Genomic DNA, 20,176 nt, shown 5'->3' on the forward strand with positions numbered 1-20,176 from the left:
GTGAAAATTGCTTTATCTAGTTTTGCTATTTATTGTCCGCATATTAAATGTAAGCAGCTATATTAAACTAATTTATGGGTTGAAATTAAATCAACCAATTATAGATATTTTCAAGTAAAATGTGTCACTTCATCCTTAATTCCTACTTTGTATCTACATGGGATCTTCTGTATGATCAGAGAGAGCTATGATATCTGGCCACATCAGGACAGAATTGTAGCTTTTATGCCGACTGTCCTGTTTTTGTTTGTTTCAGATAGTCTCTTTGCATTCCTTTAAGGCAATTTTTGTAAATCCATTTGAGGGCTTTTCAGTAATATGACGTTTACAATGTATCCCAACCATGTGCTGAAATTTTACACATCATTCCCTTTTTACACTGATATAGTATTCCGTCTTCATGCATTGCATATTATGTGTACTGAACAAAAAGCCATAAAATAGAAAACGTACCCATCACTTTTCAAAGTTGTGGGAAGCAGAATGACAAATTGGTACTAGATTACTGACAATATTCCTTCTCACTAGGATTAGGGGTAGTAAGAATGGTGCACTTTGATACATAGTATTCTCTTGTTCTATGTAAAATATCACTACTGATTGACAGTATAATGGCCTGAAAGACCCATTATGATGTAAATCTTAATATCCAAAGTCTAAGTGAACTCATGAGGACTTTGTGTACTTTCCAAATAATGGTCCAGATTTTCAAAGGCTTTGGCTTACATGTTTTAATAAAATCTGGCATTCTTTGTGCAAACAAATACACAAGTGGATAACTGCACAATTATCTATTTTGCACCATTAATGTGGTATACACACTAATTTTTGGGGTGCAATTTAGGCTGTAACCTTTGAGAATTTGTGTATCATATGCAAAAGCAATGTGTAATGCATGAGAAATTGCTGTGAAATTTAGCTTATTGTTTACTTGCAACATTCAGATTTCAAATGTAAATTTGGCCATTTTGGAATGTATTTATTGTGGGGTGCAAATACTAAAGGGACATAATACACATATGAAATGTTTATTGTTTAGCTTCCTCAGAGGAAGAAGGGGAAAGCCATCCACATCTACAATCCTCATTTTGCTGCCTCTGAATTGAAAAATGACTAAAACAAGTAGTCTATGAAATGTGATACTCATAATTCTTGAATGTAGGCTGGTTTCTAATTCAAAAGAATCAAATTGGATATGTTTAAAAAGCCTTCAAAAACAGATTCAACAAAGGGGGGGAACAATCAGATGTTTTAATTTTAGTCAGGTTGGTTTTGATTGTGGTCCAGCAAAAAGGGTTTAGGTGGATGGTCTTGGGATGGCTTATCAGATACCAATTTCTGCAAACTTCTTGCTTTTGCGAAGTGTGATAAATGTGTAAAGCAAGTCATCACAGAACCATAGGGCTCTATCACAAGAATAATAGACTGGAGCTGACAAGAGGCAGGCCTTTGAGGGGGGAGCAAAGAGATTTTAGTGCAACGAATAATATTTAGACAAAACCCTGGCTGTGTGGATGATATTTGTTTAAATGTGCGCTTGTGGTAAGAGAATAAGTATGGATTAGCGTCTTCTGGAGTGAAAACAGGTGAGAGGGGTGTTCAGTGTCTCAGCAGCAGAGCTTTGGAACTGGCCTGCAAAGGCGACAAGAACTGGAGCACTTTGGAAAATGTAATTTGGGTTCACTGAAAATTTTAAATTATTGTCAAGGTGCAAATGTAGTGTGCTGTCCAGTGGTGCTGTGGTGGAGTAACGCTAGATTGTAGTTCATGTTGTGTTGTGTTTGTGTGTTTTTATTTTAGTGAGTTTGTGTCCTGACATATATAAAGTTAGTGTTATTCAGTGGATGTCTTATCTGGGACACCATGGTAAATGGAATTTGTGCCTAGTGGTTTCTGTCCCAGTTGTAGCAAATGCATTAATAAGAGGGAGAGATAATGGAAGTTAACAGAAAATCTTATGTCTATAATTGTCTCCCAGTGCTGTAGCAATGCTGCTTGCAAAAACAAATCCACAACAGTTATGCAGATGACATCTATAAATACACCTCTACTCTGATATAATGCTGTCCTCAGGAGCCAAAAAATCTTACCGCCTTATAGGTGAAACCGCATTATATCGAACTTGCTTTGATCCGCTGGAGTGCGCAGTCCCGCCCTCCTCCCCCTGGAGCGCTGCTTTACCGCGTTATATCTGAATTCGTGTTATATCAGGTCGCATTATATCGGGGTAGAGGTGTACCACGATACTGTAGTTCTATCAGGGGCCTGATTTGCAAAGATGAGCATGCAGAATTGCAGACACTGTACCATGCATCTAAAATTGCATACATAGACAGAAAAGATAAATATTTTCATATTCATTATTCAAAGTACAATCACCGGGCTGAGCAGCCCCATTCCCCACTGAAGTTAATCTGAGTTCTTGCCACTTATCAGAACTAAGCCCAATGTTTATAACATACATAAAAAATATGAAGAAACTTTGAGTTTCAAAGTGATGAAAAGCTGTGCAATTCTTCATGTGTCTACTAAATTACATTAGAGCACATGCAATTTATTGCTTTAAAAATTCATCCTCCATAATAAGGCAGAAGCAGGCTAATTGCAGGAGAAAAGATTTAAACTTTTAAAAGTGCTTATAAAACTACATCACCTCTGACAGTGCATTCAGTCTTTCACCAGTAGTTCCAACTATTATAACATATTTCATACTCTCAAGGTTCCCACTCATGCTGCCATCTTATCGATAAATGGCATAAGAGATTGGGGGTTTTTTTCTTGTCCCATTTTGCGGGCATGGTCTACTCTTGATGTGTATGTAGCTATGTAACTCCCATTAACACTAGTGACGAACAAAGCATCGACTCCTAGCAAGTTGCCATTTTTATTGATATATCAAATAAGTAAAGTCATGTTGGGAAAAAGACAAAGAAAATACAAATGTAAGGATTTTCAGCTTCCAATTTCATTAACTGCAAGACAAACAGTATCTTTCTAACTCCCTAAATATGACATCACTGTAGAGAGAGTGATATAAAAATCAAATGTATTTTGAAATAATTACTTTTGTAGATAAATCCTGTTATTGCCATTTCCTAACCATATGGGAGGGGTTTGTTAATGATTATTATTGGCAATAAAGAATTACCTGTAGAATAGTTGTTTTCACCAGATAAAATTGCTGCTAAGACATCACATGGCTTTGGATAATCTCAAATTAATGAAGCAGGCAACATGCTTTTCTGAAATTGCACATGAACTGGCCTAATGCATTGATTTTCATAAATTGCGTTCTAAAAGAATGCTAATTAGAATAGCAAGAACACAAAGATCACTAAAGAAAAACATCTTTCTCTTGCTGCATGGGGAAACTGATTTGATATAACTCCTGCACACCAAGAAGAGATTAGTCGTCAAAGAATTTTAAAGATTATATAACCAGCTCCTGAGTTTAAAACGAAAAGAAAATCTGCCCTTGGATATATATGCAGCTCCGATTGAAATCAGTGGTTTCCCACCTACTTCCAACACCAGAATTTGGGCTTATGTAGTGAAAATGTTTGTAGAAGTATTAATGCACAAGAAAAATTAGACATGGTATGATAACTTTACATTGGTCAGTTTCTGTATATGGGATAAGGGTTTAAAAATTAGAGCAGGGCTAAACTTTTCAGACCAGCACTTTATTCGCTGAAAAATGCAGGTTTGGTCAAACCCAAATTCTTTGCAAATTTGACATGAATTCACCTAATAGTTTCAAGACTTACATGTCATTCACCAAATGGCTGAAGGAGAAGGAGGTGGTGGTGGTGGTGGTGGTGATGGTGATAGTGATAGTGCCCTTTTTATAACTTTTAGCCGATTGGTCAGGGCACTACCTCAATCGTCCTGAAGAAGAGATTTGAACCTGGGTTTCCTTCAGCCCAGATGAATGCTTTGACCACTGGGCTAAAGTTACAAGGAGTGTATCACTACCTGCTCCTCCTCCCTCCCATTTTGTAAATCTAGACCTTTAAAAATGATTGAAAAAGTCTGTTTGGGGTCAAACAAAACATGTTCCATTTTACCCTAAATAGATTTTTTCAATTCACCGAAATTGTTCGCAATTTTTTGATTGTTAGCCAAACTGAAATTTTTATTTCTATTTTTTTTCACAACTGCCAGAGAACTGAAAAAATCAGTTCATTCCTCCAGCTCTATTAAAAATCTCTCTTTTTCAGGCATAGAACAGACGTGCACAAGTCAATTATACAGCATAGTACCAATTAAAGTAGGAACCAGTTGGCCCAGAGAGAGTGTGTATGGTAGCTTTAATTGGCTGATAAAAAGTTAGAATGCACCCTTTCAGGCCTCAAATAGTCCTGTTTCTGCTCTGACAGGTAACTAAAAATGTTTCTTTTTGTGTTGCAAAGTTTTCCATATCAAGTTACTGTTACATGTGAGAAGAAAACTGAGTTTGACTGTCAGATCCATAACTGGGAATTAGCCAAGACCTAAATGTGTGGCAAAGACCCAAAATGAGAGATACAAAAAGTGATTAGTGCAGGAAAGTAAATGCTGTGAGATTAATTTTTTTTGGTGTAAATAACTATGTCTGTGACCTTAGCTTCATGACTGAAATAATTGTTGTTAATAAAATTTGAAGGGGACACCAAATTGGTATGGAACATAAGTAATTTTGAGCCTGAAGGCTTGTCTACACTACCTGCTGGATCGGCAGACAGTGATTGATCCAGAGGGGGTAGATTTATTGAGTCTCTAGTATAGACGCGATAAATCGACTGCTGAGCACTCTCCCGTCGACTCTGGTACTCCACCAGAACGAGAAGCATAAGCTGAGTCGACGGGAGAGCGTCAGCTGTCGACTTACTTACCGCAGTGAAAACACTGCGGTAAGTAGATCTAAGTACGTCGACTTCAGCTACGCTATTCATGTAGCTGAACATGCATATCTTAGATCGACCCCGCACGGTAGTGTAGACAAGCCCTGAGTGAGTAATATCACTAAAAATGAGAGATATTTGAGAGGTCTGGTCAGATCCCAGGGTGAGTTTGCAAGACTAACATTTAGAATAAAGATGAAATACAATAATCAGGGATTCCACTACTTGATTTGTTTAGAGTCACTTTTCAAAGTAGAAATGTTAGTAAGGTACAGCTGTAACTTGTGTAGAAGCCTGTCCCATATCTGAAGAAAGGGACCTTTTCAACCTGGAACATTATGTATTACATCTAATAAATGAGATCACATTATCTGATTTTTTTTAAAGGTACGGTATGGCTAATCTCTCTGCAAGGATGCTAAAAGTGAATACCTTTCATCACAGTGGATTGGATACACTACCAGATACTATAAGTAGCTTATAAACAGGGTCTGATTCTGTAACCTTGTAGTAGTTCCAGTTACTTCAATGACACTGCTTATAAAAGGGCTGCAGGATCAGGCCTGAAGGGAATATACAACATGTAACATTAAGATCCTATTTTTATATTTTATTAGGAAGCCACATAAGAAATCCTCACAGATATTTAAGGCATTGCTACATATGTGCACATCCTGCTTTGCTTATAACTGTATGTATACTTGTAAGTCACGAAGATGTCTGTCCTACAGATTTTTTACACCATTAACACACACTGTCCACTAAACATGTCCCTTTGTCCTACTGATCAGCTCAGGGATTCCCATGTTTTACCTGTACAGAATGTATCGATACAGGAGCTTCAGGCTCAACTTGAGCAGGAGACGAGACTTCACCAAGAGGAGCAAGAAAAGTTTACAGAGAGGATCATTCAGGTAAATGCAAAACCCATCCACTGGTACAGACATTTGGCCAGAGCCTGCACAATGAAACATTGTTTGTCAAAAACAAGGGAATTGTGTCTACATGTTACTACTATTCACTCCCAAAAGCATCAACTTTATTTATTTATTTTCACTCATCCAAGAATCTAGAAGCTGGTTGAATGTAAATTGACCTAATTTCTGTATCTTTGTGTCCCTGTGTATCTTCTTGATAGAGAATCAGCCAAAAAAACCCACATGAGCTGCTATATTCGTGATCATATAAGAAGAAGTGGCTGCTGCTTCTTTACCCCTTCAGCTCTGTATGAGACAGTGGAACAGCACTTGCTTGAACTCCAGGAGCAAAGTTGGATGTTGTAGGCCTGATTCTGATCTCACTTAGCTCCCTGAAGTCAGTGGAGTTACACCAGTATACAGGCGATGAAAATCAGGACATCTTTATTTTTCAGTGCTTTGCTTCCCTGTCTTTTATTGCTCATGTTCAGTGTACATAACATGAAATTGGCTATATTTGCCCCCACCTTTTTGAAGACTTGGATTCATAGATCCTGGCTGTTTTTAACCAAATGTCCATTTCAGTTCAAAGGAACAAAGCTCTGTTAACACAAGTTATATTCATTTACACATTCAAAAATGAAGCTTACAATAGTTTCCTTTTTAGTGTATTGTTTCTGGCAACATTAAGTGGCAATGGACTAAAGTCTGCCCTCTGTATGCAACTCCATGGGCATGATTGGGAGTTGTACACACACTTTTGGCCCATAATATCTATTTTTGTTTTAAACTACTTTTAAGGTCAATTATGAACCTGTAAATTGTTTGGTGGGTAAATATTCCTGATTCAATCAGGAATTGATTTACAAGGATTTACTGTTGCTGAGAGTATTTATTAATATGCCAGTTTTACTCCAAAATCCCTCTAACAGAAGAGGTAACATGTTGTATGTGCATTTTGGATAACTGATTTTGTTAGCTTAGTTCTGGGCTAAAAACTTTTTAAAGGGTTCATTATTTAGTAAAGTGCTTGTCATGGAATGGCAGGTCGCAAATAGGATTCTGAATGTTTTAGGGGTAATTAGAAACATATTTTATTTTATTTCATTTCATTTTATTGGTAATAGGAATTATTGGTCTGGTTTTCTGTCCACTTTCCTGAAGATGAATTTCAAGTGTTCTCTATAGCTATGAGGTGTTTGTTGCAGGATATATTCTGTATGGTTTAAGGCATTGTGGTGGCTAGTTTACTATGGCTTTCATTTGTACTGGATTGGTAACTAACAAGAGAGGCAGTTATTTAATAGTCTTATGATATGACAGGAAACAAAACAATATGAAATGGCATCTCTAAACAATGGCTCTGCATTCCTTTTCTAAATGCCTTTTCCTCATTAGTAAGCATCCACATTCAGTTAAAACAGAAATATATTGGCATTCATGTAGGAGTATGTGACTGCTGAAAGGTAATTTATGTAACTCTTATTGGTGCCAGGTCAATCCATTGCCTGCTTTTCACTTATACAGTAAGACGTTGCATTGAAAAATGACTTTTCTGGCCAAAGTTTGGTGTCAAATAAATTATAATAGGGTTTAAATTGCAAACTGTGAGACTGTGAGCTATTCTTGGTGCTTATGGGGCTGGAACTCAGACTATTCCGAGTCTCAGTATGCTTATGTCTTCAACCACAGTGTGCATCTGTGCTTCAGCCTTGTGCAGAAACTGTAGGAGTTCACCATGAGCCAACTCAAACAGCCCTTTTAAGTATGAATCCTCAGTGCTAATGTAAAAAGGCCAAGACTTGTGTTTGATACCAAATATAAAAGACAAAGGAACTCTGTTTCTTGAGAGTGGGATGAAGATATATTCTTAACAAAAGGAGTGACTGTGCAGGGAGGGGAGAAAAATTAAAATTCTTGGGTGTTGTAGGGATTATTATACTCTCATTTTATAGGAGTAGGTGGAAATTCAGTCATTAAATGAATTTTGTATGAAGCAGTTGTAAGGTCAGGGCCATGCAGGGAACATATTGAAAAGATGCAATGAAGAGAGGAAGGAAAGTATGTAGGACATAAATGTGTTTTATGTAGCAGCATTGTTGTTATGCATCTTTAAAGTGAATTAACTGTACATTCCCTCAGCAGGTTATTTGCATATGGTTAATTAATTGAGGGCTGCAAGCTGTGGTCTTCTGATTCCTCAAAAGTCAGAACTCTTGCCAAATTAAGTAGCTAATATTGATTAAAATTAGAGGTTTCAGTTTGTCTCACCCATCAGCAGCACCCTATTGATACTGTGTGTGTTGTTCCATTAAAGCTGGAGGAGGAGCATCTGCAGACCTTGCGGAGGAAAGATTTGGAGGTGCAGAGCTTGACTTTGCAGAATAAATTGGAGGAGAAGACCTGGGGTCAGGAGAAAAGTTTGATGCAGCAAGAACTCAGGCATTTCAAGCAGAATACCTTCCTTCTGTATGTGAAACTGAAGTGGCTGCTGAAACACTGGCAGCAAGGCAAGCAAATAGAAGAGGAAGGAGAGGACATACTGGAGGTAACAGGCCCGTCTTATTCAGTGGAGTGAAACTGCAAGGATGTGTAGAGTTGCTAGTTCTGTCATGAGCAAAATGAATATTTAGATATCCCTGTTTTCATGCAAACCTCAACTCAACCAACTATGGAGCCACACCAGCCCTCCATAATCATGAGTTTAAAAGGGACTGAAATGGAATTTAAAGTTAAAGTTACTGGCCTTTTTAAAATAGTTTTGTAAAGAGGGATGACCCATATGACATCTTTGAATTACTGCTCTCTCATCTTTAAAACAAACCCCCCAGCTAGCACAAATATATGGAGCAATAAGTGGGCTAATGGATTAAAATCTGTTTGCATGGTTTGAGTGTGTGATGGGTTCGCCACTGTGATGGGTTGGATCACAGAAACCCCCTTGGGAGCTGCCACCCGATGTGCAAAGACTACCCCTACTCCTGTTTTCCCTGCTAGCTCAGGACTCCAGCACCCTGTCTTGCTGAGCCAGACACTCCCATCTGCTCCAACACAGACCCAGGGTCTGAATCACTTGTCCCAGAGCTGCAAACAGCTCCCAGAAGTGTGCTTGTCTTCAGCACTCAGATGCCCAACTCCCAATGGGGTCTAAACCCAAATAAATCCGTTTTACCCTGCATAAAGCTTATGCAGGGCAAATTCATAAATTGTTTGCCCTCTATAACGCTGATAGAGAGAGATGCACAGTTGTTTGCTCCCCCAGGTATTAATACATACTCTGAGTAAATTACTAAATACAAAATGATTTTATTAAATACAGACAGTAGGATTTAAGTGGTTCCAAGTAGTAACAGACAGAACAAAGTAAGTCACCAAGCAAAATAAAATAAAATGCGCAAATCTATGTCTAATCAAACTGAATATAGATAATCTCACCCTCAGAGATGCTTCAGTAAGCTTTTTCTCAGACTGGACACCTTCCAGGCCTGGGCACAATTCTTTCCCCTGGTACAGCTCTTGTTGCAGCTCAGTTGATAGTTAGGGGATTCTTCATGATGGCTCCTCTCCCCTTTGTTCTGTTCCACCCCTTTATATATCTTTTGCATAAGGTGGGAACCCTTTGTCCCTCTGGGTTTCCACCCCCCCTCACTGGAAAAGCACCAGGTTAAAGATGGATTCCAGTTCAGGTGACATGATCACATGTCACTGCAAGACTTCATTGCCCACTTCAGCACACACATATACAGGTAAACATAGCCATCTGCAGACAATGGTCCTTGTTAATGGGAGTCATCAAGATTCCAAACCATCATTACTGGCCCACACTTTACATAATTACAATAGGCCCTCAGAGTTATATTTTATATTTCTAGTTTTAGATACAAGAGTGGTACATTTCTACGAATAGGATGATCACACTCAGTAGATTATAAGCTTTATAATGATACCTTACAAGAGACCTTTTGCACAAAGCGTATCCCAGTTGCATTATATTCAGTTATTATCAAATCTTTATAAAACTATCCTAGTTACATTATATTCACTTATTATCATGTTTTTATAAAACCATATAGACTGCACAACGTCACAGAGTGATGTTGCTTTTTCACGTTTATGTACTGTGTGCTCCTCAAAAAGCCCTCAGGAATACAGATGAAGAGGTGCTATGTTTTCATACTGGCAGTAAAGTCACACACTTCTTGTGGGAATTCAGCAGTGATTCATCCATATTGATTCCTTTTCCCCACAGAAACATATCACCATCAGCACTCACATCACCATTATGGTGTTCCTCCATGGAGCACCTAATAATTTAGGCCAAGGTTTTCAAAACTAGTGATTTTGGGTGGCCAATTTGAGACCCCTTAAAAAGCATTTGATTTTCAGACAGTAAGCACCACTCTGAAAGAAGGCAGCCAGAATCACCTACACACATTGGGAAATCTTGGCCTTATTAAATAAAATGACTGGGAGAGAGGCATTTTCTCAATCTGCTGCTCTCTAATCAAAATTCCTGGGGAGGGACGAATTATCCTTCAAACTCATGTAATTCCCAAACCATCTTCTAAGTAATTGTTTCATGTATTGCTAATATTTATGTACCTCCTGTCCATGGTGTCTTTTCTTTCAGCATTTCCTGGTCTACAGTTGCTGCAGGTGTTTGTGCTACCAAATTAGGCAGAATGAATAATCTTCAAGACGAGTGACCATTTATAAATGCTGCAATACTCTTTTGCGTAAACTAAACCCACACCTAATAGCAAAACATCTTTTCTGTTTTCTGTTGTTTAATAACATTCTCACTAGCATACAGAATATGATTTAATAAATTGCAACACACAAGGAGATCCCTTTTCTCCAGTCTTCAGTGGATTTTTTTTGTCACTGTACAGTTAATACAGGAACAGTGTCTGTAGAGTTCATTGTCTTGCCATTTTAGATTGAACACCTCGATGCCCTACCAGAATTTGGCATTCAGTCTGAAAGAAAGGGAGATGACCCAGAACAAGATGAGGAGGAGGATGACCTTGTGTTTGCACTGACGGATTACTCCCAACATTCCACAGTGGAGAGCACTGACCATGGACCACAGCTGCAGACTGCAGAACTATTGCAGCATCAAAAGCAGGTACCACACCAGAAGGGAGTTACACATCATACCTTGGGAATTAATGCTCTAGATTTTTTTAGTCGCATCAATTTTGTTTTGCTGCTGTTCTATTTTATCTTAGTACCTAGAATTGTACACAACTTCAATCCTAGCTACACAGCAACTTTAATGGGTTTCATCCATTATATCTATATTTAATAGGGAGTCATGTGATTACTACTGTCCTCTTGACAGATGCTAGGAGTGAAAAAATCCCATTTCCTCTTGTGGCTGCTTGCCCAGAAAAATATATCAATATCTGATGGCTTGCAGAATTTACATACTCATCTTTCCTGAGCATTTTACCATCTAGCCATTAGAAAGGAGGGGTGCTTTTTATTTCATTTAAATATTTTAAGAATCTGGCACATGTATTTAATGTCTTCCATAAAAATGAAGGAAAAGTAATGTCAAAGTTCTGTGACATCATTTTTAAATGGCTAAAGGCAAATCCTATCCGGTCCTCCCAGCGATCTCCTGTGCCATGCCTGCCTTGGGGTTGGACTAGGCAAATGTGAAGAATTTATCTACAATAAATGGAATCAACTCAGCAGTTAGGGTTCAAGTTGGGAATATATTTTTAAATGGCTCAGGCTAAGTATTGAATATTACTAAACAGAGTAAAACTTAATACAAAAGAATATACTATTAACAATTAACAGGTGTTCCAGTAGCAGAGTAAAACAAAATGCAGTAAGTTATTATTCCTTTTAACTTCCATCTTTTGTACACAAATGTTGCTCTAATTTAACTCTGACCCTTGTGTATGTGCATTATGATTAGGACTGCGATTTAGTCACGGAGGTCTCAGAAGTCACAGAATCAGTGACTTTCAGCAGCCTCCGTGACTTCAGCCTGTGGTGGTCAGGAGCTGCAGGGTACCCCACCGCCCGCTGGGGCAGAAAGCTGTGGGGTACCCTCGCCACCTCTGGTGGCCCCCGGAGCTCCCAGATGCCGTGGGCGGTGGGGGTACCCCCAGCTTTCTGCTGCTGCTGGCGGCGGCGGGGGAACCTCCCAGCTCCCTGCTGCTGAGAATGGCGCAGCAGGGGAACCCCAAGCTCCCAGCTGCCCAGGACAACGGGGAACCCCCCCAGCTCCTAGTGGGCAGCAGTGGGGAACCCCCAGTTCCCTGCCACCGGGGCAGCTCAGGAACCCCGAGCTCCGAGCTGCCAGAGATGGCAGGGAACCCCCAAGGTCCTGGCCAGTCTGGGCTGCCAGGGCTGGCGGGCAGCTCCGGGCTGCTGCAGAGGAACTCAAGCTCCTGGCCCCCGGAGTTGGCGGGGAACCCCCTGAGCTCCCAGCCCCCACAGGCAGGGGGGACGCCCGGAGCTGCAGGCGACTGGGGTACCCCGCAGCCTCCAGCTGCTCCAGGCAGCTCCTAGTCTCTGCAGCAGCCCCACTTGAGGTAGGATGGGGATCCACAGATCCCCATTTTGTCAGGGATATTTTTAGTAAAAGTTAGGGACAGGTCACAGTTTCCGTGAATTTTTCTGTTATGCCCATGACCTGTCCGTGACTTTTACTAAAAATATCCGTGACAAACTCTTAGCCTTAATTATGATGAATTTTGTCTATAGTTACGTGATCACATACTATTTTTCCACAGGACTCATGCTTCATTCAGTGTTCAGTTTGGAAAGTGTGTGGTAAATTAGACAGCTATTCAACATTTATTTTTGTGATCACTGAGCAGTGACCATACCCCTGCCTAATTCACTTCATATTCCTGCCTTCATTTGCTGCATACCAGTCATCCTGTCCATTGAGAACCCAACTGTCCTGTATGACACCAGTGTAAATTCTGATTTCTTCAGATTTATATTAAGTAATTGCAAATAGAAGTTGGTCCTAGATTCTATTCTATCCTATATAGGTTTTTATACTGTGGTAATCAGCAAAATATCTGAGCCCCTTCCAGTAGTGTACTAAGCCTTGTGACTACACAACTGTCACACGTTGTTTGTTCTCTCATCCTCTCCCCAAAAAAAGAAGTGATGTGGAATGGAGTGTCTTGCTTTAGTAGGGTGTGGCTTGTTTTGTTCATATGATCTGTTGCAATGTATTTGTTAGAGAAGTCAAGGTCAAAGAAATGAGCCTTGCCCTTGGAGTGGAAGGTGGGGAGTTTTGGGCCCCTTCCTCCAAGGGCAAACTGCAGTCTGGCTTAGCCACTCTCATCACTGGGAAGTGGGGGGGAAGAGGAGGGTGTCCCGGCCTCTCCACCTGCTACTCTGGCCCCTGACCCAGGGACCCTCTAACACAGGGTTGGGCAAACTTTTTGGCCCGAGGACCACATCTGGGTATGGAAATTGTATGGCAGGCCACGAATGCTCACAAAATTGGAGGTTGGGGTATGAGAGGAGGGTGAGGGCTCCGGCTGGGGGTGCAGACTCTGGAGTGGGGCCAGAAATGAGGAGTTCAGGGTGCAGGAGGGGGGCTCTGGGTGGGACAAGAGGCTGGGGTGCGGGGTACGGGGTTAGGGCTCTGGCTGGGGGTGCAGGCTCTGGGATGGGGCTGGGGGTGTAGGAGGGTGCTCTGGATTGGGACTGAGGGGTTCGGAGGGCAGGAGGGGGATCAGGGCTGGGGCAGAAGGTTGGGGCACAGGAGGGGGTCAGGAGTGCATGCTCCAGGCAGCGCTTACGTCAAGCAGCTCCCGGAAGCAGTGGCATGTCCCCCCTCCGGTTCCTACATGGAGAATTCTTTGAAATTCTCAGGAGGTTCTGCGCTGCCCCATCCCCAGGTGCTGCTCCTGCAACTCCCATTGGCTGCAGTTCCCAGCCAATGGGAGCTGCAGGGGTGGTGCTTGGGGCAGAAGCAGTTTACGCAGGGCCGGCTCCAGGCACCAGCGCAGCAAGCAGGTACTTGGGGCGGCCAACGGAAAGGGGTGGCACTTTCAGATCTTTGGCGGCAATTCGGCAGCGGGTCCCTCAGTCCCTCTCGGAGGGAAGGACTTGCCGCTGAATTGCTGCCGAAGAATGAAGTGGTGGTGGTAGAGCTGCCGCCGAAGTGCTGCTGATCGCTGCTTGGGGTGGCAAAAACGCTGGAGCCGGCCCTGAGTGTACGGAGCCCCCTGCCTGCCCCTATGTGTAGGAGCTGTACGGGGTCATGCTGCTGCTTCCGGGAGCCACACAGAGCCACGGGCCCGACCCCGCTCCCCGGCGGGAGCTCAAGGGCCAGATTTAAATGTCTGATGGGCCGGATGCGGCCTCCAAGCCATAGTTTGCCCATCCCTGGTCTAGCGGCAGCCACTTACTGCCCTCCTCCAACTCTCCTCGCCTGCCTGCTTCCTTGGGCCACTTCCCGGTAGCCCCAGCACCTTCTCTGCCCCTTTGTGTCAGGGCTCCAGGCTGGCAGTCGTCTAGGGTTACCATATTTTGTGACTCCAAATGGAGGACACTCCCCGGGGCCCTGGCCCCGCCCCCAGCCCCGCCCACGCCCACGCCCCAACTCCGCCCCCTCCCCAAGTCTCCGCCCCCTCCCCTGCTTCCCGCGAACATTTAATTCGCGGGAAGCCTGAAGCAGGTAAGGGGGGCGGGGGGGAGGAGGCGCGGCCCAGGCTGGCTCCCCCGGCGGCTCCAGCCTGGGTCGGCTCGGGCCCTGGGGTGCCGGCCCCGACCGACCACCCCCCGTGGGTCCAGCGCACCCCCTGGCTCCCAGCCCCGCGGGCCCGGCTCCCCGACTCCGGCCCGGCTCCCAGCCCCGCGGGCCCGGCACACCCCCCGGCTCCCAGCCCCGCGGGCCCGGCTCCCCGACCCCGGCCCGGCTCCCAGCCCCGCGGGCCCGGCGCACCCCCCGGCTCCCAGCCCCACGGGCCCGGCGCCCCGACCCCGACCCGGCGCCCGGCTCCCCGACCCGGCCCCGCCCCCAGCCCCGCCCACGCCCACGCCCCAACTCCGCCCCCTCCCCAAGTCTCCGCCCCCTCCCCTGCTTCCCGCGAACATTTAATTCGCGGGAAGCCTGAAGCAGGTAAGGGGGGCGGGGGGGAGGAGGCGCGGCCCAGGCTGGCCCCCCCGGCGGCTCCAGCCTGGGTCGGCTCGGGCCCTGGGGTGCCGGCCCCGACCGACCACCCCCCGTGGGTCCAGCGCACCCCCCGGCTCCCAGCCCCGCGGGCCCGGCACACCCCCCGGCTCCCAGCCCCGCGGGCACGGCTCCCCGACCCCGGCCCGGCTCCCAGCCCCGCGGGCCCGGCGCACCCCCCGGCTCCCAGCCCCGCGGGCCCGGCTCCCCGACCCCGGCCCGGCTCCCAGCCCCGCGGGCCCGGCGCACCCCCCAGCTCCCAGCCCCGCGGGCCCGGCGCACCCCCCGGCTCCCAGCCCCACGGGCCCGGCGCCCCGACCCCGACCCGGCTCCCGGGCCCGGCGCCCCGACCCCGACCCGGCTCCCGGCCCCGCGGGCCCGGCCCGGCTCCCCGACCCGGCCCCGCGGGCCTGGACCGGCACCGCGCCCCCGGCTCCCGGCCCGGCACCCCGGCCCGGCTCCCGGCCCCGCGGGCCCGGCGCACCCACCCCGGCCCGGCTCCCGGCCCCGCGGGCCCGGACCAGCACCGCGCTCCCGGCCCGGACCCCGGCCCCGCGCCCAGCCTGGCCCGGCACCATGCCCCCGGCCCCGGACAAAGAGGCCCCGGCCGAGCCTCCCGATTTTCCCGGACATGCCCGGCTTTTGGGGATTTCCCCCCGGACAGGGATTTGAGCCCCCAAAAGCCGGACATGTCCGGGAAAATCCGGACGTATGGTAACCCTACAGTCATCAGCCTAGAGCTCCCCCAGCCTCTGCTGACCCTGCCCAGCCCTGCTCTGTCTTAGGTGCTTCTCTCTCTAGGAGCCAGTTCTTCTCCCTTTGCCCTCCAGGGAGAGACTCCACTCCTCTCTGCCCTGCAGCCTCCACTTGAATGGCTCCCAATAAGCCCTTCCAGGATTGGCTGGGGCCCTGCACAGCCTCTCTGGCTTGCTTTAATCCCTTCCATGCCAGACTGGGACAGCTGCCCCACTACACGACATACTTAGGACTGGGGGAAACCACGGCGTAGAGGGAGCCTGCAAGAAAATGAATACTGTCTCAGGCTGTATTAACTTCCCACTGGAATCTCCACGGGGTTTAGGGAATAGTATGTGTATCTGCATTCCCTAGTCTTCTCCCTCTACCCTCCCAGATGTGCAGACAGTCCAAGTTCTCCATGGAGTCTGGAGAGGAGGGGCCATGGTGCTGTGGGGACATGCTTTCCATTCACATTGAAGGGCATCGACTCTCAGAGGGGCCCCCTATGTGAGGATCCACAGGACATGATCTGGACCTACACTATTAATACAGTATTTGTGATTGCTGTGTGATCTAATAGATCCATTCTAGGAAACAGTTTGTCTCCATCCTGTAGTAAGACTAGGATTGTTTCTAGGGAGTTTACAGGACTCTTGCACCTACTTCTTAGGTTCAAGGCTTAGTGTGTGTGTGTGTCTGTGCACGCGTGACACAGATGAAACCACAAAAGTATGGTCTATAGAGAGCTGCATACTGTTCTTACAGCCTGTGAACAACGGGGGTGCATTTTGCCTTTGCTTTTTGACCTTCAGTAACTGAGAACTCCATTCTCTAGCTACAATGTAGTGAAAGGTACCCAAAGCCTTTGTCCAGTACATGTTATCATGTAAAATGCGCTACCAAGATTTTATTAATTTGGTTAGTCTGGCACTCACATGTCTGACTTAGGAAGGGTTTAGTATTAATAATCTTGTTGGAGGTCAGAAGCTGCCCTTTCTGGGAATGTAGCAAGGGTGACCAGATGTCCCGATTTTATAAGGACAGTCCTGATTTTGGGGTCTTTTTCTTATATAGGCTCCTATTACCCCCCCACCCCGTCCCGATTTTTCACACTTGCTGTCTGGTCACCCTAAATGTAGCTCACCAGTCCCTTATATATCACCATGGTCTCCTCCCGAGAATGAGGCTGAGGCGCAGGGCACTGAAGAGATGCTTATAAACATATCATATAATTGCATTCATCTTGTAGACTAAATTAGTCTACGAATGAGTAAAATAAATATAAACTAGTACCATCTCAATAAGCCTCAGCCATATATTAGCTTTTCAAGTACAGCCTTAGACAGCAATCTCACCAATCAAGAATATATGAATAAAATATGTCCTCTCTGAAAGAATCATTGCTCTGAGATTAATGTCAATTAAATTGGCAACAGTGGTAAGTAGCATGCATATAATTCATTTTTGTAAGTGTTACGTGCTCTTCTAATTCAGCATTTCCAGCAATCTCACTTAAGGAAATGACTCATAGTAACAAATCATGTCTCAGTACCCCTGCTGATAGAAGCAGATATTTCTAATGAATACTGCATGGGGCTCCGGTGGATTTGTGAGGGCAAAACAAGTTTTCTACCTTCTAACCAGGAAATACGTATTGTGTGACTACTGCAAGAATAGTAAGTTTGCTAAATATTAGTTATTTCAAGAGCTATACTGGATTTCATTGTATATTATACTGTATGGCATATACCACACTCCTCAATTTCCAAGCACCCTGTATTTGACAGATACATTGAGAGTTAAAATGGTTTACTGCTATTGGGCTTCCAGCTAATTATTAGTGGCAAGAAAGGGTCATATCACTCTCTAATACGAAAAAGAGAAACCTTGTTGCAGGTTAATTCTGATCCTGGAGCCAATTTAGGGCTCTGTAAGAGCCATATTCTGCTCTCAGATACACTATTATATGTTTGGCTCAAAATGTCAATTTTGCTGCAAAAGTAGGGCACGACACTGCATGCCCTCTATACGTCGAACCCCCACTGAATTCCATGAGATTGCAGGATCTGGCCCTGACTCTATACACATTACAGAATTTCCAGTGTAAACCTCAGTTTATAAATTATTCCAGATTTTAAAAATACTTCATTAATACATATTTATTAGTGATAACAAAATTGGAGCAAAGAAGGTGTCACCCCACTTTCCCTAATGGAATCCCAGTACCAAAAGTGAGTTCCGTGGAAGCTCTGACAGATGTCTGGGCGCAATATTTGAAATAGACCTTGGCCACTCATAGCTGCTAAAAGCCACCGAGGAGCACATAGCTCATTAGTGGTTGATTTCTTCAACATCTCCCTCAAAGAAGTTAGCCTGCAAACCTCCCTGAACATGCATTTCTTCTTCGAGTGATTGCTCATGTGTATTCCACAATAGGTGTGCGTGCTTGCCACATGCACTGGTGCCAGAAGTTTTTCCCTTAGCAGTACCCATAGTGGAGCACCCCTAGCGACCCCTGGAGTGACGCCTCCATGGCGCAGTATAAGGGGCGCTGCACACTCCCCCCACTCTCAGTTCCTTCTTGCTGCCAGTGAAGGTGCTTCGGAACTGCTCTGCTCCAGCTTTGCTGTAGCTCGTCCCCAGAACTGCTTGTTTGTTCAGTGTGTGGTACCTGTAGTTAGTTAGTTGATTAGTCTAGTTTAGTTTAACTAGAACGCCTGGGCCGGGGCATGCCCCGGGCCCTGGGTTTTAAGTCGTGCGACACTTGTAGGTGACCTATGCCAGTGAATGATCAGCACGCGGACTGTTTACGCTGTTTGAGGGAAACCCATCTCAGCGATCGCTGCAAGATCTGCAAATCGTTTATGCCTTGGACCAAGAAAGAAAGGGACATTAGGCTCCAGGCTATTCTGATGGAGTCGGCGCTGACCCCGGCTCGGGTGCACCGCTCCAAGTTGGCTCCATGTGATCCCGCGGTGTCTGTGCGCAGCGACCCTTCGGCACGATCGACTAGTAGGCACCGCTCCCCGTCCATGGGGCACGCCAGGAAGGCTAGGAAGAGGCCTTCTTCACGGCAGCACTGGAGTAAACCCGGGGCAGAGACTAGACCCATGTTGCAGTCCTCGATCCCCCACCGGCCTCTAGGCCTCCGACTCAAGTCGAGCGGAGTAGCTTGGCCCATTTGGAGCAGGCCTCCCCGGATGTCTGGATGCCCTCCACAACGGAGGCCCTGCAGGTGGCCCGGGATGTCATGTCCATGCCAGTACCAGGAGCACCGCCGATGTCAGCCCCACGCTCCAGAGGCAAGCCATCACTGGGATCTCCACAGTCACCCCCAACTCGGTACTGGTCTCGGTTGAGGGAACGTTCCTGACACCGTTCTCTGCCCAGCGACCGTTCCGTGCAAAGTCCACGTGGGTTGCCATCAACTCCCACCAAGTTGTCTGGTTGGATTCCATCGGACCGAGACTCCCGGCACCGCTCCGCCTCAAGGAGCGAACACCGAGGGAACTGAGGCCAACAACGCCAAAGATCCTCGTCTCGGAGGGGCTATCTCAGCTGGTTACGACACGAATGCCGACGCCGTTCTCGTTCGTCGTCCCGCTCATGGGTCCACCCGCCGGAGCCGATCGCGGAGCAGCTGTTACCGACGGTACCGGTCCTCCACGTCGGGATTGCGGTTCCGTGGTCGGCACTGGGCAGAGTGGCCTTGCCTCTCCACGAAGGGGTGGCAAAAATTTCAAACGCCCTGTGGCAAACCCCAGCCTCATTGGCCCCCATCTCTAAGAGAGCGGAATGCAAGGATTTTGTGCCCGCCAAGGGGCATGAATACTTGTACATCCACCCTGCTCCCAACTCCCTGGTGGTCGAGTCGGTCAACCACAGGGAACGGCAGGGCCAACCAACCCCTACCCCAAAAAATAAAGATTCAAGGAGGCTGGATTCATGTGGAAGGAAAATTTATTCATCCTCAAGCTTCCAGTTACGGGTGGCGAACCACCAGGCTCTCCTGGGCCGGTATGAGTTAAATCTGTGGGGCTCTCTGCCCAAGTTTGAGGACTTCCTCCAGGAGTGCTACAGGAAGGAGTTCAAGGCGCTGGTGGAAGGGGGTACAGCAGCTGCCAGGCCAATATGGCAGGCAGCTTCAGATGCAGGGGACACGGCCGTGCGGTCCATGGCCTCCGTGGTGTCCATGAGAAGGGCATCATGGCTCCTGCTCTCTGGGCTGTCCAGCGAGGCGCAGACCTCCTGCTGGACCTTCCATTTGATGGCAAAGCTCTGTTTGCGGAACAAATGGATACAAAGCTGCATGGCCTGAAAGACTCCCGCATGACGCACCAGACTCTGGGTCTGTATGTTCTGGCTCCGGCTAAATCTAAGTTCAAGCTGCAGCAGACTCCCACCCTGGCCACCTACTCAAAATACGAGACCGCTTATAAGAAGTCGCGGGACTATAAGAAGCGCCCTCAAAGGCA

General features: G+C 46.1%; 1 protein-coding gene across 5 annotated transcripts in view; it reads left to right on the forward strand.

Moving 5' to 3' along the window:
* Window positions 1–20,176, forward strand: part of MTCL1 (microtubule crosslinking factor 1) — a 194,990-nt gene that overhangs the window by 127,178 nt on the left and 47,636 nt on the right. For 2 of the 5 annotated variants that reach the window (XM_054020424.1, XM_054020427.1), the window contains exons 7-9: window positions 5,675–5,797; window positions 8,118–8,348; window positions 10,740–10,928. In XM_054020424.1, coding sequence (XP_053876399.1) covers window positions 5,675–5,797; window positions 8,118–8,348; window positions 10,740–10,928 — 543 coding nt within the window. The remainder of the gene's footprint in view (window positions 1–5,674; window positions 5,798–8,117; window positions 8,349–10,739; window positions 10,929–20,176) is intronic. The other 3 variants (XM_054020426.1, XM_054020428.1, XM_054020425.1) reach the window with 2 other exon arrangements.

This window comes from Malaclemys terrapin, chromosome 2 (genome assembly GCF_027887155.1).
Source record: "Malaclemys terrapin pileata isolate rMalTer1 chromosome 2, rMalTer1.hap1, whole genome shotgun sequence".
NCBI lineage: Eukaryota > Metazoa > Chordata > Testudines > Emydidae > Malaclemys > Malaclemys terrapin.